The sequence below is a fragment of the Alosa sapidissima genome, chromosome 12 (genome assembly GCF_018492685.1).
Source record: "Alosa sapidissima isolate fAloSap1 chromosome 12, fAloSap1.pri, whole genome shotgun sequence".
Lineage (NCBI taxonomy): Eukaryota > Metazoa > Chordata > Actinopteri > Clupeiformes > Clupeidae > Alosa > Alosa sapidissima.
The window spans coordinates 4,466,492-4,492,500 of record NC_055968.1 but is presented as its reverse complement, the minus strand read 5'-3'; the positions used below and the strand labels follow the sequence as shown (position 1 = coordinate 4,492,500).

At 46.4% G+C, this 26,009-nt stretch overlaps 1 protein-coding gene across 1 annotated transcript in view; it reads right to left on the bottom strand.

Annotated features, from left to right (window-relative positions):
- ror1 (receptor tyrosine kinase-like orphan receptor 1) overlaps nt 1–25,488 on the bottom strand; it is a 113,019-nt gene extending 87,531 nt beyond the window's left edge. The window contains exon 1 of the mRNA XM_042058045.1: nt 25,121–25,488. Within this exon, the coding sequence (XP_041913979.1) occupies nt 25,121–25,229 (109 nt within the window). The 5' untranslated portion in view covers nt 25,230–25,488. The remainder of the gene's footprint in view (nt 1–25,120) is intronic.
- Between the last annotated feature and the right edge of the window lie 521 nt (nt 25,489–26,009).

The window sequence follows — 26,009 nt, the reverse complement described above, 5'->3', positions numbered from 1 at the left end:
GTTGGCCTAGTTGAGCACAAAGCAGTTGATACAGGTGCAATTAGTTTAATTGGCTCTGTGAGGGGGCCTAGTTGAGCAGCTGTCAGTTGATACAGGTGCAAATCAGTTTGATTAGCCCATTGTGATGTCATAGTGCCAATGCAAAGTCTATGGGGAAAAACAAGCTTGATTTAGGTTAATATCACAAAAAGTCTACAAAAACAAAAAATACATTCCTCAAGTGTCCTTTTCAAGACCTATGTTACAAAGTTTGAACGAACTTTCTACGAAGTTTCTCTCTCTCTCACACACACACACACACACACTCTCTCTCTCTCTCTCTCTCTCTCTGTACAACTCCCTCTCTCCCACACACACTACTAACTACTACTAAAGCGGAAATGTTCAATTTGGTTCTATAAAAATGTTTATACAGTTAATACTAAAATGGTAAATGGTGACCTTCTCACTACTCCTCTTTCTATGCTTCCCTCTCTCTCTGTCTTTTTCCTTTCCTTGCTCTTTATTTTTAAGAGTAGAGAAAATCCCCCACGCTCCATTATGAGTTTTGGAGACGGCAAAGAGCACTCCACTGTTTCCATAACCCGCAAATTAATTAAAAGAATATTGCTTTCCCCCCTTTTCATATAAAACAAAACGAACTCACCGCCACCACACCCCCCCCAGGAAAAAAATCCAATAATTTCCAGCAGCGTTCCGGCTTCTCGGCAGTGCGTCTGAGGAAAGGGGGGAGGGGGGTATTGTTGCTGTGTCGGGATGAGCCGGGTTCGACAGGGATCGACCCACATTCCATCTTATATTAATACTCCACACCCAGGCACACAGAGCCGGAGTAAGGGGAGGGGGCGGAGGAGGGGGCAAAGCAGCACTCTGTTTACCCTGGCCTTCTCTGGCCTGCCTGATGTCTAGAGTATTTCCGCAAGACACAGAACGGGCAGAGAGAGAGAGAGAGAGAGAGAGCCGCGAGAGAGAGAGAGAGAGAGAGAGAGAGAGAGAGAGAGAGAGAGAGAGAGAGAGAGAGCGCGGGAGAGAGAGAGAGAGAGAGAGATGGATGGGCAGATAAGGAGAGTAAAAGCAAATGAGAGAAAAAAAACTGGAGAGAATATGAAGTCCATCTGAGTATTGTAAAAAGTTGACAGGCCCAGCACAGCAGTGTAAGGAGAATCGGAGCAGAAAGGCCACTATCAGAGAGTGTGGCCACATAAAATAGCTGATTTTATAACACAAGCTGAAAGCTGGGAAATTTAGGAGTAATCGGCCCTCCCCCCAACCTTCCAGAATATATAAAAAAGTTAATTTCATTTTAAGATATGGCCAGAGTTCCTAAGCTCCATGTTGTCACGAGTCTGCATTTCCCTCAGCCCAACACAGCACTGCTTGTCCCACTCCGACTGAAACATCACCACTAACAAACAGAAGCCAGAAAAGACTGTGCGCTTCAGACACCATCATTAGTGTCAATTCATCCAGGATGTCTGCAGCTGGGTATAAATGATTTCTTTCATACACCAGCAGGTGAAGAATGGATTGCTTGACATACTGACTAAAAATAACTAATGGTGCTTATAAATGTGTTTATGAATGTTAATCTACTGGGTTGTATGTGCAACTGAAACTCTTAACAAAGAATGCGCTCTTCATTAAGCCAAAGTTTTATAAAACATCACACTACTCTATAAGTAATCTGAGGAAGATCTGCATGCTTCTTTATCTATAAGTCATTTTTTCTAACACCCCAGCACCTCAATCCTGGTACAGGCACGTGCGTGTTCATAGCGCACACACACACACAAACACACACAAGAGCCCATAATGGCATGAGCACAGCCATCTCCACATCCACATCCACACTCACACACTATTCTCCCGCAAAACCCGTACATCTCTATCTGTGGGCTGAGATTACATTTCCTCTACCACAGCCATTTGTCTGTCAAACAGCACCATTTGCTTCCCATGAGGGCATCCCAGCTGCACCAAAACACAATAACAGCCCAGTATTATTTTCAAACTTAACAGAGCAGGATTGGCCAAACAGAATGTCTACACATGCACATTCAATATGCCACACAAGACAGTGCAAACAACTGCTTCTTAAATCTCCTTCAATTCTAAAGAGAGCAAATATTTTTTTTCTGTTGTAATTCAAGTCCATCTTGGCTTTTCCTGTAAAAACACAACAGCCAAAGCAATTGTTTACAGGAAAAGCAAAATGTTTTCACAGTTGCTTTGAACAGTTTAGCTCAAATACAGAAAGAGAAAGAAAGAAAGAAAGACAGAGAGAAAGAAAGAGAGAGAGAGAAAGAAAGAGATGAACGCAAGCCAAAGATCTGGCCACTTGTTCTCTTTCTCACACACACTGCGGTTTATTTTCAGCAGACTTCATCTCTGGCAGTCGAGACTGTGGTACACGCACCACACACACACACACACACACACACACACACACACACACACACACACACACACACACACACACACACACACACACACTGGGACTGTGGATTCAGCCCACTGTTGTATCAGCAATCAAGGAAGAGAACCACAAGATGAATGATCATGAAGCTTTTTCACCATCAATCTGCACACCTCCAAGAGGGGGTGTTATGACGAATGGACCCTGCCTGGACCCTGCCCGCTGGCCTTGATTTCTCTAGGGGGAGGGCGTTTTGCTGGGGTAATTGCTTCAGTGTTTAGTAACCCGGATGTGGTGACCAGGAGGCAAATTTAAAGACGATTAACAGGAAATACCTGGACTGCTGGAGCCAACCGGACACAAGTGAGGGCAAACTATTCCATACACACCTATTCAGTCACACACACACACACACTCACACAAACACATACTAGCATGCACAAAGGCACTCTGTGATAATGTGAAGATGACACAGACAGACACACAGATGGGACATTGGACATTTACCTTCACACTCATGATCAAACAGAGTCACAGGGATTATTATGCTGTAAATAGGCAAAATATTTGCAGAGCTTTTTACCAAATGGAAAGGTAAGACAGGACACACACACACACACACACACTGAGACCAGTGTAATCTTCAGCTCCAAACAGCACAGAGAAAATAAATAGGGTGGTGACAGTGAGCTAAAACATGAAATGTTCTCAGCTTTAAGAAAACAAACACGACCCAAACTCAGCTTTAAACAGGAACCCCCAATTACTAGCTAACCTTTTTTGAACATCCAGAGAGCTTGAGCCAGCCCTCTGCTGTGTCGGTGTGAGGCGGGCTACTGGCTGGGACAGAGAGAATGTGCAGAGCCAGGGAGCTGGACAGGAGAGCGGAGAGTGTGACACCGGTCAACTCATCTGCAGCTGACCCAAATGAGTGGAGACACCTCAAATAGTAGAATAAGATAAATCAAAGAAGCCAGAGAGAGAGAGAGAGAGAGATGGAGGGATAGAGAGAGAGAGAGAGAGGGAGAGAGAGATTACTGTGCAACAGCCTCTGGACACACAGACTAAGCACTAGCATAAATATCTACCTTCCCCTTCTCTCTCACTCCCTCCTTCCTCCTCATCTCTCCGTTCTTTGCTGTGGGATTAGTGTCTCTGCGGGACGCCAGGCACTCAGTGTAGCTTTGTGTCTGATGCTTCTAGCAGCATCTGCTCCTGCTGCAGCTTCTGTCTCCTAACAATACACACAACACCCTATAACCAGGTCCAGTGTGTGTGTGTGTGTGTGTGTGTGTGTGTGTGTGTGTGTGTGACAAAACTGTGCCTGAGGGTCAGAGGTAGTAAGAAAAGAGACATAACAGACATGAGAAAAGAAAGACAGCATCCATTGAATGTTCACGCCTACACACACACACACACACACACACACGCAAACACACACACACACACAAACTCGTAAGCACAAACGCACACGCAAAACTAACTGCCAGTTGAGACAAAGCTCAGAACCAAAACGTTTTGGCTGGGCCTGTGAATTCTATCAGACCTGCCAGACGGGTCAGTCATCTCCGCTGCTCCTCCTGGCCCTCTCAGCAGACACTACTGCACCCCCAGCCATCACCATGCTCTCTACGGGCTACAGGACTGTCCAGAGCACATCATGCTCTCTACGGGCTACAGGACTGTCCAGAGCACATCATGCTCTCTACGGGCTACAGGACTGTCCAGCCATCACCATGCTCTCTGTGGGCTACAGGACTGTCCAGAGCACATCATGCTCTCTACGGGCTACAGGACTGTCCAGAGCACATCATGCTCTCTGTGGGATACAGGACTGTCCAGGCATCCCCATGCTCTCTACGGGCTACAGGACTGTCCAGAGCACACCATGGTGGCTGGGCTAAGACAGAATGCAGGGAGCCAAGTAAAGCTATAGAGTGGTGAAGTCCCGCCCCTTCCGTTTGCCTCCATGGGACCTATCTTTCAAAAAAAATTGAACGCCAGTCTATGGTGAAAAAGAAATTATTTTCTGGTCCCGGTTGACTTGTGCCTTGAATTACCCATATAATGTTTGTCAATTTTAAAGACAATTTTTCATGTAAAGACATTTGCAGTTTGTTTCGTAACTATTGAATTACAACATTGTGAAAGATCGTAATATCAACGACTACAAACCCATCAGTCGTGCTAGTGACGTTAGCTCATTCACAGCCACACTATGATAGATTGTACAAGCATACCAGCAACAGATCTTAATTGGGCTTTCCTTGCTGAAGAAAATACCATGAGTCAGAGGATTAAACACATCAGGTAAGTTGTATTCGTCCATAGACTGTACATTACATACTGTTAAGTGACATAGCAGGCAGCAAGATGCAACCGTTAACTAGCATAACAGCTCTTATCGTTTCATTACGTTGGTGACGTACATCGTTCGAGACAAGAGATATAGTCCACTGAGTGGATTCGCACAAAACCAACAAAACTTTTGAAGTCTATCGAACAACAGTACTTTCTTGACGTGAAAAATTATCTTTTAAATTCACACACATCATATGTGAAATTCGTGGCACAATTCAAACTGGACCAAAAAATAATTGTTATCTCTCCATTAACTCCCGTTCATATTTTTTTGAAAGATAGGTCCCATGGACCGGAAGTAGAAGGGGCGGGACTTCACCACTCTATAGTCTCTGGTGTCCTCCACACACACACACACACACACACACACACACACACACACACACACACAATGCTCCATTCTTTCTGTCTGGTGGAAGGGGATTTATGCAGTGAGTCGGCATGGAGGCTGTTCCTCAGGTCGGCAGGTAAAAGCTGTGGCGTCTCATTGCAGCCTGACCTTGTGACAGGCGTCAGGAGTGAATTAGGGAGCTGATCCCCACTCCACTCCACTCTGCACCACAGGAGAGGCATACACTGCAGCCAGACACTCTTAAACGGAATACCACATTCAGAACGGAAGGAACTTAATACAAGTATTCCACATTTCAGTTCTAATTTAATAGCATGGAAAATGCAATACTAAGAGTTGACCCAATACAATGTGAAGGAGAGTTTGTGCGTGTGTGTGTGTGTGTGTGCGCGCGCGTGTGTGTGTGTGTGCGTGTGTGTGTGTATAATTGCAGCAGGGAGAAATTAGGGAGAGTGAGGGCCAAGCTTGGTATCGAAACTCTTAAGATGCATGCGGTCCTCATGGAATGAGCACCGAGCTCTCTCTCCCCTCACTGGGAGGGCTTACTTACTCCAGACAAAGCTGATGCAGAGATAAGATTTTTTATTAGCAACCCTATGACTCACAGGACTTTTCCACTGCTTACATGTGGGTGTGCGTGTGTGTGTGTGTGTGTGTGTGTGTGTGTCTTAATTAGCCAGACAGGTTTTTGTCTGCCCTCGGGGGCAGGCCTCTGGGGCCACCACAGTGTGAGTCCACCGTTTGCACAGAAAGCTCATTTTAATCAGGCAAATGCTAGCCACCTTAATCTGCCGGCCCTGCCTGCAGCACAAACAGAGGAGATCCCTGGCTTTGCAGGCCACAGATACCTGCGCTCGTGGAAAAGTCATTTTGGCGAGAGTGGCCGTGTCCCCGCCGCTCCGCGAGCCTCGCTCCTAAGACGGCCTGATCCCTCGTTCACACATCCAGCAAGCTGGCGTGGGCCCCTTGTGGTGGAGCGGCACTCCGACAGCAAACAGCGCTAATCTGCAGACCTCTCCGTGCACCCACGCCTCGCCGGCATGCAGGTGCCCCTGTGGGCGGTGTTGTTTCAGCAGGCAAAATGTGTTTGTGCTATTTGATAATAATGTCAGATCAAAGGCCTTAATCTGCACGTGCTTAACATCAAATGTGGTCCGTGAACACAAAACTACCTCCAACTATTATATATATATAATATCGGTGTGTGTGTGTGTGTGTGTGCGTGCGTGCGTGCGTGTGTGTGTGTGTGTGTGTGTGTCTGTGTGTGTGTGTGTGGGGAATGTACATTAGTATGGTACTTGCGTGTGTTTTTGCACTGGCGCCTGATGTATCCTGGAGAATGCCACTGTGAATGTGAATGTGGCTAAAGCTCATTTTTCTTCGAGCTTCTCCCATGACCTGACAGCAGACGGGCGACTACGGTCCAGTGTGTGGGCTACTGTGAGATAAATGAGTAGTCATTTATGGCCGCGGCTGGCACAGGGGGACATAGCTCAACCCGGCCGTGGAGTCTGCAGCACGTTCATCAGCCCTACTTAGTCTCGCTGCAATGTTTTTCCAGTCTTGTGCTACCTACGCCCTTCTGACACGGGTCAACATGCCAGGACACTGAGTAATGGTCCCCTTCTCTCTCTCTCTCTCTCTCTCTCTAATTCCCTACCTAGTCCATCTTTGTCTCTCAGTAAGTCCCTATATGGCCCCTCACTGGTCTTATATCCATCTGCTCCTTCCATCTTTCCTTATATATCCTATATCTCTTGTCATATTTGGTATTATTTTCCTCGTATTCCTCCCAAACTCACACATCATTATTTACACACACACACACACACACACACACACACACACACACACACACACACAAGCGCTCCTCTTCTTTCCACCAAACTTCGAGCTGTGTTATAATATTTATTAACAATTTAGGAGCAAACACAAAAGAATAGCATTCCAAGATTGTTAATAGCAGTGACTTTTCTCCCCCTGCCTCCCTGCCGTAATTGAGTGGTCAAGAAAGGAATGGATTTCAGCTTTCAGCTTAAACTGGAGAAATACAAGCCAGAGGGCCTTAAATCTCCAGGTAAGTCTCAAATCTCTCCGGGGTAATTTATGACCACTGAGTTCCACAGGACCCTTTCCACTGTAACCTGACTAAACAGCACCCAGTTGCTCTTTTAAAAGAGGGGGACACACTAGACCCTCGCATGCCCTGACATACTAATACAGCCGGCTCGTTTTCAAGCCCCCACACTCAACACGTTATCAGCACAGGCTTTCACAAAACTCTTGTCGTTCTATTTTCAGTGGCTGGTTGGGACTCTTCGTCTGCTGCCGGCGGTAATCAGACTAACAGGCCCACTTGAGTGGCATGAATGGCGGCATGTGTGTTTTGTACATGCGTGTGTGTGTGTGTGTGTGTGTGTGTGTGTGTGTGTTTCTATCTCTGGTGGGTGGTTTAAGTGTGTGTGTGTGCACTGCAAAGTCACCCTTATCTGACACACTGAACTGGGGACAGGGTCCTGACACAACCAGGAGGGGACACATGCACACCTAAGTGACGCAGATGTTTATGGCGGCTGCCAGTGGCGCTCAGTCAAAGGTGGAATTTGAGCGTAAAGTACAATGGTGACCAGTGGCGTGCACCTCTGGAGTCACCCTGATGATCTACTAGAGATGATCTACTACAGGTTCCCCGCTGCAATCAGCTGCTTCAGTCTCCTGGCTCACCACCGCTCCGGTTTGGACGCAGAAAGAGGCCCACACTGTGTATGAATGTCACACATTCATTCCATTAAATGAAATATCACATTTGACAATGAGAATCAACAGACCTTTTGTTGTTGTTTCGCACTGCCAGAAAGTCTGTGACTTCTCCAATGGTCTATTGTATCCTCTCGAATTCCCTGGCCCACATTCCAAAGTCAATGTGACTTTCAGTGAGAACACATGTTACTCGCAACGCAACGCAACGCAACGCAACCAACTATCTAACCACCAAATCAAATTTAAAAACAAAATAAGCTTTCCAAAAAATGATCATGCGGAAAAAAAGTGAAAAGTGAATAAGTGGATGATAAAAGAGGATGCTGCCTGCTGACACCACTGTAGCTGTGAGAGTAGCAGAGCTCAGAGAGCAGCCCTGCCTCACAAAGAGGCCTTTGTATGATAGCGTATGCTCTGGACGTGGAAAAAATATGATTCCTGCCGCAGCCGTGACCCTTTTGATAGGACGGCTCAGAATAATGTTATTCTTCCTCTGCTGGCTGAGAGTTTGCTCCACGCAGAGCTCAAACTGTGATTGGCAGCTGCTACTGTACCATTCATCCAGTCAATAAAAGTGATTTAGGGGTGTGTGTGAGGAGAGTGGCACCACCTGCACAGCCATACACACACACACACACACACACACACACACACACACACACACACACACACACACACACACACACACAAAAAGAGAGATACAGTATACTGTATACCTGTGGAAAACTCTGGATTAATGTACACTACCAAATACTAAAGCATGCAAAAGTTACACACAGATCAACACCTACAAGCAGACGCAGACACAGGCACACACACACAGACACACACACACACACACTCATCCCTGGTCTCTGTGGTATGTGGCTCACCCGTCCGTCCTGGTTTTACGGCCACCTCCACACTCTTAATTAATTCCACAGGTGGGAGAGAAATAGAGAGAGAGAGAGAGAGAGAGAGAGAGAGAGAAAGAGAGAGAGAGAGAGCAGAGGAGTCCTGATCCCATCTGCTGGAAATGACAGTCCCAACCAGCCGGCCATCTTAATCCTCAACACAGATGGGCCCCAGAAATGTGGAAAACAAACCCGGGGCGAAGTCCCCGCAACAGGTAGGCATGGCATCCCACTGTGGTTACTACACATGCCAGCACATGGAGGGGGAATGACTGACAGTGCACATCAGTGATGGACAGAACAGCACATTATGAGGCGAGAGGGGAGAAGGGGGGAGAGGAGGAGGAAGGAGAGAGGCGAGGAGAGGGAGGAGAAGGAGAGGAGAGGGGAGGGGAGAGATCCACTCTGAACACCTGCCTCCACTTAACCTTCACCATGTCTTTCTGCTTGAGCTGCTGCTTTCTTTCTGTCTTTCTTCTGTCTTTCTTTCTCTCTTTTGCTCCTTGCTTTCAGATAGTGGCCCCCAGACATCCCACAGGCATGGGGGGCTTTGCCCTTTCACCCTCCCCAATACACCCCCCCACCCCCCTCCAGAAGAAAATCCCACCCTCACTGCAGGGGAGGAGGAGACGTGGGTCTGAGCCAGCATTCCAGCTCCAGAAAACTCCCCCTCCCAAAGAGCTGCCCTATCCCCCCAAGACATGCCTTCAGACCCTCCTCTGCCACCATACAGCCATGCTGCCAAGGCACACACACACACACACACACACACACACAAATGCACATAAGCACACACACACATAAGTACACACACACATAAACATACCCTCACACACATATTTATACACACACACCCATGCTGTGAGTGGGGAGTGGGGATTGCAGTGAGAGAGACGAGGGTCCCAAATGCTTGTTATGCCCATCAAGAGTGTTGGTCAGGTCAGGAGTGATTCTCACGGCTGCAGAAAGGCCAGGCAGGGTGCCTCTATTCAGACGCCCCAGCGGGTCGGCGAGAGGACGGGGGCCCCAAAACCCTTCCCCTCCGCCGCCCACTCCTCTCTCTCATCTCCCGCTCCCTCTCACACTCGCTTTCATTTAGGACATTCTACATTGATGGACAAACCCAATCCCCTCCTCTCTCACTCACTCACACACACACACTCCTAAAGTGCTAATGGGCTCTTGAGTGGCTGTTTGTCTTTGGGCGATGTGCGGTTTGTTTCATGTGGTGTTAGGGAGGGTGAGGGAGACGGCACACACGCGTTCACACACACACACGGCTCACACTCCGCCCTTGTTCTCCTCGCTCCTCTTCCACACTATCTATTCTACCATTCTGTCTCTTTCTACCTCTGATGTCCAAGATACTCTTTTGCTCCGCGAGGCTGTGTATACGTCTGCTTTGTTCTGCATGTGGACACGCAGGCTTATCAGAGCCGTAGTCTTGGCAGATAGGAGCTGATTGTGGATCAGGCCCGTGCTGGCTCTGACCTGCAGATCCATGCCGGATGAGGACCAGCTCTGGTCCAGAGCCAGCAGGTATCTGGCTTGTGTTCTACGCTGGTTAGGTGATAACCCACATTCTCTGATAAGAAGGATGATGACATACCTTCAGTGCTTGTTTACTTTCCCCTGCCGGGCTGTGTTTCACTTTAACATCTCCTTTCTCCCTCCACCACTTTCCTACCTCTTAAAAAGTCCATTAGTCTTGCCCTTCTCGCTCTCACTCTCTTTCTTTCTCACTCTCTCTCTCCCTCTCTCTATGCTCGGCTGACTTGAGAATTCCAGCTGCTTCCAATGTTCTGTGAATCCCCCCTTTTGCTTTCCTTCAAAACACTGACGCAGTTGAATAATTGAATCTTGTAGCTGGTGGGGGTGAGGTACAAAATCGGTGTGAAACTAGATGCGATGCCTGTAGGAGAAAAAAGAGAGAGAGAGAGAGAGAGAGAGAGAGAGAGAGAGGGAAACGGCTCAAGCCCTAAAAAAGAAAGAATGCCATTGTGCTGCCGCTGCTGTTCTGAGAGCTTTCGGAGCGGCCGAAGGCGCGAGGCTAGCGAAGCATGGCCTCGACAACGGGGCTGTATTTGGTCACAGTCTGCACTAAAAATAGTGCTGCAGTCTGGAGCGTGCGGATGGGGGAGCCCTGGAGAGCAGAGAGGCTCCAGGAACACAGAGCTCTGGCCAGGCCCTGCCCAACGCAGAACAGGGAGAGAGAGAGAGAGATGTGAGTGCCCAGCACAGAGCTTTTTGAATGCTGCTCCTCTCCTCTCTCTGGCAGGGCAGACAGTGTGTGTGACTTCTGTGTGTGTGTCTGTGACAAGCTTTACGAGGCCCTGTCTCACGCTGGCCGGATTTAGTGATTTCTTTCAAACCTCATGATTAATCTCATGGAAAGTCTAAAACTGCACAAACACACACGCACACGCACACGCACGCGCACGCACACGCACACGCACACGCACACACACACACACACACACACACACACACACACACATACAAACACACACAAACTCTGGAGACACATCCCATTTCTGTGCTGAATCCTATTCTTGGCCTGCTGGCTGCTGAGAGATAAAGCTGCTGTGTTGAGAGGAAATGCAGTGGCTGAGAGACCGAGGAGCTGAGCAGAGCCTGACATGGACGCAGAGGGCAGTGGGATGCAGCCGGACCGGCGCAGAGAGGGCGCTCGGAGCGCAGGAGCCACCACGGGCCACAGGAAGGGGCGGAAAGCCCCCCAAATCTCCCCCCTGAGCTCTCCTTTGAGAGACAAATGTTCCTAAAACAACCACTATGCTGGACTGAGAATGAGAGATGAAGAGGGGTGGGGGGAGTGAAAGAGAGAGAGAGAGAGAGAGAGAGAGAGAGAGAGAGAGAGAGGAATAAAGTAAAACAGAGAAATGGGTAGTGGACATGGACATGGACACGTGAGAGAGGAGAAGACAGGCAAGGAGAGGAGATGAATGACAAAGTCTTCTGAGAAGTGTCCTGTTCAGGAGGTGGGGGCTATTTTTAGATGAATGTACAGTAGCCACACACACGTCACACTCGGCCACAGTCAGCCTGGGCTTCAGAGTTAAGTTACACACACACACACACACACACACACACACACACACACACACACACAAAAAAGAGAGATTTTGTGACAAAAAGCCACACTGGTCCCTAAATACAGTAGAGGCCTATTTTGGACACGCCTGCATGGCAAATGTCTATCTGTGCTCCATGCTGACTGGGAGGAGTGAACAAGTGCTGTGCATCTCCAGAGTCCAGATGAGGAGAGAGGGAACGCTAGAGACAGACACAGCTCAACCCACACACTGAGATAAGCTCAACAACCCGAGTGAGAGACGGAGACAGCAGGCGAGAGAAAAGAGAGAGTAAGAGAGTGACAGAGATGAGAGAAGTGGAGAGATGAGAAAATATCCTCATCCGTGAGGAATGCTTGCGGAGTTCTCCCTAACTCCCTCCTGATGTCCCCCTCCCTGCCTGCACATTTCCAGGTTCATCCCATTAGTGCTCCCCTCTCACTCCACTGACAGCACACCCCTGCACTCCTCCTCCTCCCCATCCCTCCATCATGCACTCCTCTTCCCTCGCTCCGTCCATCCCTTGACTACTCATCCTCCATTAGCGCTCTCCCGAGGAAAACAGAAGTCAAGGATACCGCTTATCGGACGGTGCCGGCGTGGCAGGCGCTAATCACCGTGTGCGCGGCATCGCTTTGTTCCCGTGCCAGACGCGGAGCTGACGATACGAATAACACTTTCATCTGCGCCTCGCTTGGCTGGAATGCTACCCTCATCCCATCGGTCCATCTGGTGGCTGAGGGGGCTGTGGGCTCAGCGCTGGCCCCTGCTTCTGACAGACACACAAAGGCATCTTTTCTTCTCCTCCTCGGAGGTGTGGATCCACTCAGGGCGCGGGGAGCTCGTGAAATATGCTTCCCAGGGATTGTTCTTGGCCCGCGCACCTCCTGAAGAGGTGAAAATGACTTTACCTTCTGAGGAAGATCTACGGTCTGACGGGCCCCTGCCAAACTATTCCGTCTTGTTATCCTCCTCTGAGTGTTTTTTTACAAGACCTGCATTATTTTTGGACCAGGCTTCAAAACGGACTGGTTCACTCTCAGTGTGGGCTTAGTATGTACCATGAGGATGGTTGCTGTCTTGGCAGGGACATAGATGGTCAAAGCATGAAACACAACAAGGTTTTTATCTGACTCAACCAAATACAATTGTGCTAGGGGTGAACTACAAACCTCCAAGAGGCGTGACTTACTGGTTGTACGTGTTTGGGAAACAGAGAGCGGCTGCCACAATTGCAAGGCTCATCTGATGGCAATCAAGTTCTCATACACTCTAAGACATCAAGCTGAATCTTGAGCAAGAACAGAATTAACTCATGCAGTGAATGTGTCCATCTTGGCCCAGGCAGTGGAAAAGAGAATGCATCACCTACTACACAGGGATGATAATAAGAGAGACTGAGAGACTGAGAGCTATATGGGACGAGAGCTGTATGGGAAAGATGGTCAGCCAAGTCCAGGTGAACTTCACAACTGGGAATATTTTCCCCTAGTTAATCTGCCAACAGCCAAACCCAGAGTATAGCATTAGCAGACCATAGGACACACACACACACACACACACACACACACACACTAAAGGCAAAGGCAGAGGTGATGAGGTAGACAAAGAGAGAGAAAGACGATGATAGACAGAGTGAGCTAAATGCTATCAAATGTATATCACCAGATTTACAGCAGGAACGTCTAACACAAAACACATCCAATTTATGTGGCATGCAAAGTGCAACGTCTTTAAACAACCAAAGTTTTTATGCATGAACCATGGCTATCGTTTGGCATATGGGAGCATTACGTTTACTCAGTCATGTTTGTGATTACCCATGATGCTTAGCAAATTAATTTATCTTCAGTTAGATTTAAGACTTTGCACTTTGCACATCATCCAAATTAGGACTCTGCCTGTTGTAGTGGTAGTCCCTCTCCTCTCCACATCCCTCCTTGGTGTTGTGTCCCTGTCCCTGACCACAGTGGACAGATTTGTTCCCTGTGCACAGAAGGCCTGAGGGCTCTGGCTCCGACACAGGAGGCTGCAATGGGAGAAGTCTGGTGCCTCATTTTCTTATTCCGCTCCACGGCCGTCACTGACAGCCTGAGTGGCCAGTTCAAAGTGGCCTGCCGTAGGTGGGGAGTTCAGCGTGGGCGTTTATCTGCTCTCGTGGAGGGCAAGATGGGGAGCATTACAGCGCCAGCGCGGACTCTGCTGACCTACATTCCCCCTCGCTCTGTTATTTCACATATCTCCGCGCTCTGTGAAACCACCGCTAATTGCTTTCACATTACAAAGCGGCCTGGTCGTTTCTAGGCCCTGTCCAAGACCACCTTCAAGATGTGAACGTGTGTTAGCTGCGCATGTTACTTCCACCTTTGTGTTTGAAGGACAGGGACGAGGAAGGGAAAACTTCAGGGTGAGAGATTTTGGTCGAGTTTACCTCAAAAATGCAAACGTGGGGCAGGCTAAGAGGCCTTTGTTGACAGAAAAATGTTGAGGATTACTTATGACTGAGTCTAAAGGGCTTAATGTCATCAAGTCTCTGAGGTGGAAGCACTTAGGTTTCATTCAAATTAAAAGGCCTATTCACTCTGAATATATTGCTCTGAGTCCAAATATATTGCTCAGTAATTGTTCCTGGGACACAATGTAATCCCAAATTCTGACTAATGACCCATAGGAGAACAGAAGAGCTTTCTTGGTCTTTTTCTTCACACAAATTATGCCTTGACATGAAAAAGCAAGCCTGAAAACAGATGTTGTGGAAACACAAGCCAACATATCACAAACAATAACAAAACAATGTGTCAAATATATAGTCCTCTTAGTCTGTGCCAGGGAAAATGTATCTTGTCTTTTGCCTGGATCCCAAGGCCATATGAGACTATCTGAGTTTATTCAATTTATCTTTGAAAGACAAACAGAGCAAAGCCTCAGAGTGAACATTTCCACACCTTCCTGAGTTTCTGCTCTTCAAATAATGCCACTATTTATAGCAATTGTCTCAGGTCACAAGAAAAGCTTGATTGTGCTCTCCTCGTGAAGGATGCTTTTAGTGCCGCTGGTTTTTTCCTAATGGGACAAGCAGAGGCTGAGGGTTTTGTAATTGATTTAAGCGCCACTGGAGGATGGAAATGACGTTACTGTTATGTGTGTGTCATGATCTTACACACACACACACACATAACCACACATAACCACACACACACACACACACACACATAACCACACACACACACACACACACACAGAGAGACACTTCTTAGCCTTAGTTGTCTCTTTCCCTTACATTGATTCTTTTTCTTTCTTGCCTACGCAATTCACACGATGGCCTGCACACTGATTCAATTTAGCTGAATGAAATTTTATCAGTTGATTGCTTTACATATGAGCTTACAGTGTAAACAAAAGGTGTATCCAAAGGTTGGCAATTATCTCTAATTCAATTGACATTACAGCCAGTGAGGGCTTTAAGATGCAGCTGTCGAGGTGTTATATTTACACTCCATCACATTAACTACCTCATGTCACACCGGATATTGGACAGCATTGGTTTACACTGAAGGCAGAGCCCAAAATGCTACCCCATGGCCTGACAAATCCTGCTGGCAAGCTGAATACTGGATTTTTAGCTCTCTCTAGAAAAACTGGTTCAGTTCATAGCAAGCAACAAAAGCAGGGCAGTTTTTCTTGAATATCTTGATATTTAGGTGTGTCGTAAAAACAATCATAAATTGTGAATGAAAACAATTCACTCCACAAAATATGTCAATACACAACTACAATATTATCCTGGATACCCCCCCCCCCCCCCCCATCCCCCAATGTCACGTTTTGTTTACATCTAATTCTCTCTGTCTTGTCTCCCTTTCTCCCTCTTTCCAAGAGCACAAAAGACCACATAAACACTGAAGGAACAAAAAAGAATAGCATGTTGTTCACAGAGACATGTGGTTTAAGACAGCCATTGTACTCAAAGACACATGTGGGATCTCCAGGCTGTATTCTGCGATATTGGGGTCGGTTTAAACACGGCACAGGTCTGGGACTTGAAGGTCTACCAGAGAACATGCAGCAAAGTGAACAAGTGGAGGAAAGGCTCTGCTGTACAGTACAGTCTTACGCCGAGACTCCGGGAGGAGGTTAAGCAAACAGCTCTGGAAATCATGCGGACCTAAGCTCCTTAGCGGCCACTCTGAAGAGGAGCTCATTGGGGTTTGATGGGGTGAGAGGTGGGAGGTGGAGGGGCGGTTTACGGTCACTGCTCCGCGCGGCCAGCCTTGCTCACTCTCCTCCGAATCAAACGGGCCTGCGCTGAATTAATAGCATCAAAGCCGTCCAGTTTGTTTAAACAGGTAAAGTTAACCTGGATAAGCCTGGATAAGCACTACAGCACATGTCGGAAGTAACGCGGGGAAATTAAAATGGTGCCGAGTTACGGCTAGAATTGCCAGCGTCTGTGAAAGGCATAATGAAGGCCGCTGATGGGTGTAGCAGATACATGCTCGCATTTTACGCTTCGCTGTAAGCGAAAGGCAAGGTGATGCAGAGACATTCTTCGCTGCCCCACGGGTTCTTTCATTTCTTTATGCTGGCACATGGAGCCAACGGTACCTTAAGTGCTCTGTCTGCTGCCTGTTTGAAATAAATCTCCGTTCTCCATCCAGTGTGTGTCAGAGCTACCAAACGGAGATCAGCTACGCAGAGGACACGGATACACCAATTTTCCCTCCGGGGTCCTCTTCTCTCGACACCCCCTACCCTCTCACCCCCAACTCACACAAAACAACGGGACTCTGAAGCTGACGCAGCCTCATTTCCTGCCTGGCTGAAATCGATGCCCTCTCGCAGAGCAAAACCTCGACTGGAGGGAGCAGCACTGGAGCTGAACTTGGAGCCGGTCCAAGAGTGAGGAAAGACCCAAACCAAAACAAGACAAAACAAAACAAATCTGAAAAAATAAAAACTTGAGCATAGTATTGACGGCACTGGCAAGGCTGACAAGCATCCAAAAAGGAAATTAAATAACTGTTGAAAGTGGAAATCTGGAGAAGAGAAAAAAAAAATCGAGGCTTGTTTTCGAACAGGTAAACTCAATTTTCCCCTCAACTCTTGTAAAGATTTTTATCCACCTCGGAGAGATCCTGTGGAAGCCAAGGCGGCATTCCGCATCCCGCAGAATAAATTTCCCATCGGGGCCTGGGCTTCAGTGAGATTCCTTTCCGTCGGGGGCAAACACAGAAGCAGCCCACATCAGCGGAACACAGTCACAGCCTAACCCAAACATGATAGATAGTAAACTATGTGCACATTCAGTTTTGAGCCCAGCCAGCAGCAAATGAATGAGCAAAGTCCTGGGGAGTTGGATCGTCTCTTAGTGTGTATGTTCAAGCCCTCTATCTCAGAGCCAAAAGTTAATGCAGATTATGGCAAACTATTTCCTCTCCCAATAGTTCAATTCATGCTCAATTTATCCCAGAAAATCTTGAATATCTAAAACAACCTTTCAAGGGGGATCGTTCTACACAAAAATGCAACATGCCAAGTGAGTGTTACAGACTTTTTAACATTTAAGACGCGCCGACAGTTGGGTTGAATTAGTTTTCCAGGCAGTTACTGAAGGACACGGAGTCCCCAGGCAGAGTGTGTGTGTGTGTGTGTGTGTGAGTGTGTGTCTTGTGGAGAAGGGGGCCTCAGGATGATCCCAGGGCCAACTCATCCTTCTCCTTGGGGCCCATCTCGGAGGGCATCGGTGGGCCCTGGCACCACAGGCGATGGCATTTCCCTCCGTCGGCACATAGCTGGGCTCTGGCCTCATCGCCCACTGTGGCGGCACTTGGCTAATGATCACAGAGAATTAGGGAAATTGAGCTTTATATTTCAGGATTCCACGGTTGGTGTGGTCGGGTAAGTCATTTCTGCTTCACCACAGGGTGAGAGAGCAGAGTGGAAGAGAGGAAAGGAGGAGTGGAGGAGTGGTTTAGAGGGTTGAGGCGGCCTACACACATTTGAGCAGAGGAAACAGAGAGAAAGAGAGAGAGAGAGAGTAAGAGAGAGATGACAGACAGAGGAGGAGAAAGCCCAGACAGAAAAAGCCAAGCGGAAGAGGTAGACCAGAGCACATACCATGAAAGAGTTGCACAGACATAACAAATGAGATAAACGCCCGGACTGAAAAAGAAACAAACACAAGAGCAAGACACAAGGATGACCAACAATGAGACAGCACGTGCTGAACGGTCTCCCCCACCTTCCCCAAGCCCACCCTGCGTCCACTCTCTCAGCACAAACCACTCATCTACACAGGACAGGGTCAGAACGACAGAACAGAAGCGCCGGCACTCCCCTCTCATCGCCGCCATGGACTGGCTGAGCAAACACAAGCTGCTGCCTAATTGTTGCTTCTCCAATGGTGACAATTGCACAAAGGCAGTGCCTAAACAAACAGTGTTTAAAGCCGTTTGTGTTTGCCTGCCTCTCGTAGACCTAAGCCAGTAGGCAGTCAGAGGCCCAGCACTCAAGACTCGCTAATCCCTCAACAGCTTCATACACACAGATTAGGGAGATTCAGACATCAGGATGGAGAAAGTGGCATGAGGAGCATCACGTCACCGGCCATCAAGGGGTCATCTCCCTCTGTCTGGCATTCTGACGCCTCCGTTTGGATGAGCTCAAACAGGCGAATACGGCTTGATGAGGGATCTTCTTCTCACAATCATTGTGTGATCTCTGTGCAAAGAAATCCTACTGATACAGACACCCAATGCATCCTTTTTTTTCTTCTAAACAATTCTGTGGTGGTGTGACAGAAGCAGATCAAAGAGAAGTGTAAGACCGCAATTATTTCGCTACATCAGTAGCTCCTGCGACGAGGCTAGCTCTTCTCTCATCTTTTCTCATCTTTTCTCTCATCTTTTCTGTGTCACACCGTCACATGGCTATGTTCCTATAAGAGCGGCTTCTCATTGATCGTGGCCGCATCATGTGAGAGACCTCTCGGTGGCATCGGTTGGGAGAGGCCCAGCTCTCTCTCCCCCTGAAATTAAATTAGAACACCTAAGCCTGATTAGCAGCATGCTGTGTGTGACAACTGTCATATGATCCTTGATGGCCCAGGGGCTACATAAAAGCAGTGTGTCTAAATTATCATGACAAAAAAATGAAAGGGAAAGTCCAGATTTCGCTCGCAATCCATTTACCAGATCCCAACATTATAGCGGCTGTAGTCGGCTTGTTAAAACAGTGGCTCGGATCTAAACCTCTTTAGCACTGCTAATCTTCAAAGCCCCTTGAATTCCTTACCTTCAGTCTATGGCTGGATTAAAGTTTCTATGGATACTGATAGTAATTACCAACAAGCACAAGTGAGTTAAACACACTTAACAAGGAGTTAAACAAATTTAAGCAAACTTTGAGGGTTCACTGCTGCAAAGCGAGGTTTGGACACATCTTAATCATGCAGGATCGTCAGAAATACAATTACACCATTAGTGAGAGTGAATACAAAGACCTTCAGGTTGAAAAGTATGGGTTATCCCCCTGGGACTAGCCTGCATGTACTTGTGTTGACTTCTGAACAGCAGAGCTAAGGCCAGAGAGACTAAAATCCTTCAACACACATGCACAACTACCTCACTTGTTTTCTCTGAGCAGTATCTCAGTGGCTCCCCCACAATAATAAGGAAGCGGTACGTTAACGTTGCTCCCTGCTCTAAAGCAAATCATTACAGGCCCGTAAAATTTAATTTCCTGTGATGCGAGTGGTTGGACTTTAGGGTTGCCTGTGTCCCACTCACTGTGTGGCGAGGTTAGTTAGCCAGCCGCTTTTCCCATCTGTTATCCCTTCCTGACACACACACACACACACACACACACACACACACACACACACACACACACACACTGAATGTGAACACATTAATGTACACATTCCCTATATGAAGATATCCATACATGCATATGTGTAGTATAGATGTTTAATGGATCATTTTATACAGTAGCAGAAACAGACTTTTCTTCGTCGCTCATCTGTCCTGCCTACCTCTCCACATATTCTACCTTCTCCACATGGCATAAATACATTAAGGGAAGAAAAAGGCCTGGTTAAGAACATGACTGGACTTGCTGAATGTATATATCCACTGTTAAACCGAGGCCAGTTACAACAGTAAGCATGACATTATAGATGGCAACCCTTAATCTATAAATATCCCTTCAAAATCTATGGGATTAATGTTTAAGATAGGAAAGATAAGACCAGGTCCACAAATGATGTCATTCTCTGTGAGGCCCAACTATTTAAGGGAGGCTGATATTCAACAGGTTTTATTCAACAGAAGCCATCTTGCAACCTGCGTTCTAGTCTGTCTATTCTCATCTCTAGGTTGAACTGCTGACAGAAAGGATGCCATACTCTCAATATTCAGCTACACACTGAATCTCCCAGCTCAGGTGGGCAGTACAACACAAAGTGGAGTGTCATGACCCAGACCAGGAGAGAGAAAGAGAGAGAAAATGAGGAAGAAAAAGACAGGGAGACACAGGGAGAAAGACAGAGAAATGCAAAGAGCGGGAGAATGCTTGTAGAAGCTCCAACGTGTTGGAGATCCATTCCTTTACGCCTTTCTCCTTCCATTCAGAACAGCGTAAGCAAACATGTGAAACCACGCCAGAGCCCAGCTGTCTGTCAGCCCGTGCGGAGGCAGCCAACGGGTGCTCCGTGGCCAAGGAGCTGGGAGAGGCCGGCAGACAGCAGGCCAGGTACAGTAGGCCCCAGACAGGACAGAGGAAAGTGGAAACAGCCGCCACACAGCCAAATCAATTCAGTGAAAAATGGGTGACAGTTTCTCTGGGAGTGTGTGTGTGTGTGTGTGTGAGAGAGAGAGAGAGAGAGTCCTGAAGCTATCCTTGTCAGGCAGTCCAGGGCACATGGAGAACACAGCTATTAGTGTTCCAGTTCCCCTCTACTTCATGTCAGAAGATCCCAAACTACAAAACAGATGTGAGGACTGAGAGATGAATCTACAAATACCCCAAAACTACAAACATCAGTGACAAAAACAATACACCATGATGGCCCAGTGTGTCCAAGACAGCCTAGAAAATAAAACAATTTCCTCACTGATAGATCACATCTAGATTTTCATTGTTTATATGACTCTTTCGGCTGAAAATCCCCATGAAGGTTAGGTATTTATTGGTGCTGAGAGAACATGGCATATGCACAAAGAACCATCTGTGGGCACTAAGAGTTTAATGTGCAGCTTTTCCCCCAAGTTCTTAATGCAATGCAAACAGGCTTTAGGATTTGGCCTGACACATTTACAGCCTGATTTAAAAAGCCATGTTTCATCATGACTTGCGTAAAGGGAAATGTAGCATAGCTGCCGGCCATTTGTGGGGGCCAAACATTACTTGGCAAGGGAAAATGGTTACCTGATAAGGGGTGCTGAAATCCAGATCTGCTTTCGTGTAATGACCACTCATTTCCCATAAGATCCTAGACAGGGCCCAGGGGTCCGATGATACATATCTCTCACAACTCATTTTAAGTGGCTACTCAGACAATCAAAGAATGAGTGTCTGAAATACACCCTTTGGTATCGCGCGGTTGCACTACTAAGCAGCAGTGTTGAAGAGGAAAGAAAAGCTCCCTCAGGGTCTTCACCAACCACCTCAATTCTATGCAGACTTCAATCTCTTCCTCTAATGTACGTTCGTAAGATGATAGGATTGATATAAAAAACTCAGTATGAAAGGTATAGTAATTAATGAGGCAAGTGTAATATTGCAAAACAAACATTTTCAACAGGAGCAGTGTGAGTTAAAAAGGTGTGGTTGAGAGTCTAAAAGGATTTGGATTCAAGCTCCACTCCTGCATGTTTTTATAGATAGTATTTGATCCACGGACAGGCACATTACAATAACAGAGGGTGTCGGAGCGGCTTCTGTGTTGGGTGGATTTTGGTCATGTTTGACTGGACTGAGCTGCAGGTGTGGAGTCAGCTTTCCTTCTTTGGTCACAGTGATTAAAGTCAGGAGGGGGTGAGGAATGCCTCAGTCACTGTAGATCTGCTATAAGCAAAAAAGCCAAGCACCCTGCGGAAGTTGTTATACTGTACGTGCACTCACGACTAGCACTGAATCTAAATACACTATGTCTCATTTGTGAGATTTTCTGGGCATGTTGTACATAACTTACTGTGTTATTGTGTTGTCATATGTGGGGGAAATGGTTATCAGCTGTTAACCATGTTGGACCTTGCAGTCACAACTGAAAGCTCTGGGCCAGATCTGGGCCAGATCTGGGCTGGCTCAGGAGTGGATCTGCTCTAGATAACGGCCTTTTCCACCCCAGAGTCGTTCGGCATCTGGGAGTGGACACGGGGTGCTGAGCTGATCTCACCAGCCTATTGGAAAGTGATATGTTCACTGCATGTCCAGAATCTGCCATTCTGCCCTTATATGGATAACTTTCCCACCTCCAATGAAAAAGCTAGAACTCAAGATCAAGTCAAATTCATGTAAAATTCACACTCAAAAGACACAGAGTTCTACTTAAGTTTAGGCTACCTTAAGTATCTGCTTAACTACACTGACTGTTTATTAAGGAAACGGTGTATGCTGTATCTTTGGGCCTCTGCTTCCACTTACAGAGGAAAACCCTCAACCCTCAACCCACAATCAAAAAAGAGCCACAATAGCCCCAAATAACAGCAGTGATTCTATCTGTAATCTAACGGGGAAGCAGGCTTGGCAAAGGCACTTGTTCCTTTACAGCCCAGCAACACCAGTTTAGCACAGTCAGCCATGCAACTGTAGTTCAGTAATGATAGTCATCAGGAACTACTGCTGCCAGCAGTCTGAAGGTCTAAGCTTGAAAGATTCAGAAGGTACTAAATGCTGTTATCATGCTCATGACTATGGACATATCATAGCAATCTTCCTTTAAACTGCATCTTCTTGTTGAGTAGAATGATAAACACCCATTAATCAAATGTAACTAATAGTTGTTCTTCAAAACAGATCATAAGCTTAGCAACATATTACATGCTGAGAGATTTAGCTGCATTACAATTTGGCAAGAGTCCAAGGTTAACAATAAATGGTGAATGGCTGGAGTAATTACTTATGCCTGACAAGTCTTGTATACACTATTTTAATTCTTTGACAAAGAGCAGGAATCAAGGACTATGATTTATTAACCTGTTACACTGATTTATAAAGTGTGTATTTGTACGCATGATGAGCATGTACAGTGTGTGTGTGTCTGTGTGTGTGTGTGTGTGTGTGTGTGTGTGTGTGTGTGTGTGTGTGTGTGTCTGTGTGTGTGACAGAGAGAGCAAGAGAAAGAGAAAAGAGAAAAAAAGGAAAGGCAGAGAAGATGACCATGAAGTTTACATCTGTTTCACACATACTGTCCATTATAAGTGACTGAGCAAACACTCCTTGGTGTCCACCGAGGCTTTTAAAGATAGAGCACTTGATGCTTGAGTAACTGCGTTATACATTTGGGTGCGGGGGATTGAGACACAGGGCTGAGTCTTCGAGAACAAACCTTCCTAATGGTGCATTTTTTCCCCTGAGGTAAAGTGCATTTAGTGTCAACAGTATGTCTGGTTGAAATCCGCACACAGACAGTTACGCCCCACTGATTTATAGTCCCCCAGCAACTATTATCCATAGATGGGATCACAGCAAAGGGGGCTGGTCCCTGTCCTTCACCTAAGTGATGAGCCCACGATATGACAGAGCAACAAAGGCCATCTCCCCATGCCATCAAAAGACCCAAAAACCAGCGAAACAAACACAATCAATGATGTCTGGAGCTTATGGTTATATAAATAGATTATGTGGAAAGGGAAAATGGGAGTGGTCCACAACTGGTTTTTGGTTATATATAGCACCCTATAGGTCGAGATGTCATGCCATACAGATCCCCCAGCATAAAAATAAGGACAATGTGCAACTGTAAAGTCAAATCACATTTTGCGCATCCAGTGAAAAATGCCTATCCAAAATGAGACCCACCTGGACACCTGTCTCCTGCCCCAGCAAACGTGGAGAGGATGTTTACAGACCGTCACAGGTTAAGTGGAAGTGTGAGAGTGTCTGTTTGGGTTGTCCTGCCAGTGACTAAGGGATGTTTCATCTCACATGTACACGGTTTCTTTCCATCTCTTTGGTCAGAACTTAACTGACAGAGCTATAAGCAGGAAGAATAGTCAGCTTCTCTGTCCACTCTGCATGCGTGTGGCACAGAAGAGCGGATTAGGTAAAGCAACAAGCTCTCAGGGCGTTGAGCTAAGGGCCCTGTGTGATGCTATGACTTTATCACTGGGTTAACACTCACTGTATCAGTCAGACCATACCAGTTATGAGTACCAGCTGTTGAATAAATCACACACACTTCCAAAGACAGATTTCGAAGGTATGTCTATTGGTTGCAGTAAAACAATTTAATTAACACTATGAAAGGGTGAAATGAAAAAAACAGTTAAGTAGTTTTGTCCTTGATTATACATTGATTATTCACGACATAGGCCTATGACACAGACCTAATAACTCAAAGAAGATTAATGCAGAGTCAGCATTTATCATTATTCTTAAAATGCAAACTTGACAAATAATACCCCACGCTGTTAGTTAAAACAGTTGCCGTTGTGGTTAAGTGACTTTGTAAATCACAAGTGTTGTTCTACAGGCCCTAAGTCATGTAAACTTCACTGGTTTTCTTAAGAAAAGAAATAATAGTTCATTCAACAGACCTCCTGCGGCGACGCTGATCCCCCCCGATCAACTCATTTACTGAGCTATTGTCCTCCTACTGAGGTGCAAATCAATCTTTGTTGAGTTTTGATTTCAAACGACCAGCACGGGGTCATATTTCAGATAACACTTTGGAGCGATAGATAAGCACAGTTTACCTTTCTACATTAAAAACAACGTTCACAACAAAAACTGAAAAGATGATAAACTGAAACTAAAAAAAAGACATTGACAAAGACAAATTCTCCAAACTCTCTGCATGTCCTCTTGGAAGTCTCAAAATATGTATCAAGGCAAATAGACCTAAGGAAATAAATGTGGATCTGTATTGTAATCCAACAGCGATGCTGGCAAATGAGCCAGGCGCACAGAACTTGGTCTTAGGTCGTTTTCTTTCTTTAAACCAGAAATTATTTTCATTTCAGAGACGCGGTAGTTAGTGTTTAATAGCTGACATGCTTATAACAATTAAAATGGTAAGTCCTACCCGTTGTAAAAGGCATCCTGAAGACTATTTGCAGCAACGCGATGGCCCATACAAAGTTGAGATGACATCTCTGTGAATGCTGTTTCACTGTTGTCCGCATTTCATACATTCCTCTGATTCTCTTCTGATAACTTTTCGTATCTTCACATCCACTATAAATTCTTTCTCAACCCAAACCTTAAAATCTTCAATGAAAAATCACAGCAGTACTCTAGCAAAGTTCATACGTGCAAACTCTTCGCGCACTCTAGCGTGCCTAATACTTGAAGGCAAGTTCCCTTCGTAAGGCTCACCCTCTTTCTTTCTCACTCTCTTCCAGTTAAGATTTGACTACTTTCTTTCCCCTCGCTCTTGCTGCCTACCCTCCAAACACTACACACACACACACACACACACACACGTTCTAACACACACCCATTCACACTCTTCAACATCTCCGCACTGGAGTCGGACTAGGAGAATCTGATTTAAATGCATACGTGTCGCCACCTGGCGCTGGAAGTTGTATCTTTTGGGCTGAACTCAGAACGCAATAATATCAAACAGGCTGCCTGAGCGGTGACTGTAATTCTTAAAGTTTATCAAGGCCTAGCCTATTATAGTTTACTGCGATTTGTTCAGTTTACAGGAAAATTATAGCAGACGACTCCAAACCGTGAGTAGGATAGACTATCACGTCTACTAAAACAGGTTTAGATTAATTGAACTAGCTAACCTAACAAAGGCGCTGTAGGCTAATGGGTATATCTTACTTTCATGGAAATCATTGTTAGGCTTTGGGTTCCTATATAATTATAGCCTATATTATTTGTAGGCCTACTTCTGTTCTGAAACAATAGGCCTACTATGTAGTTAAATACACACACATACTAAATGAATGTCTAAATGT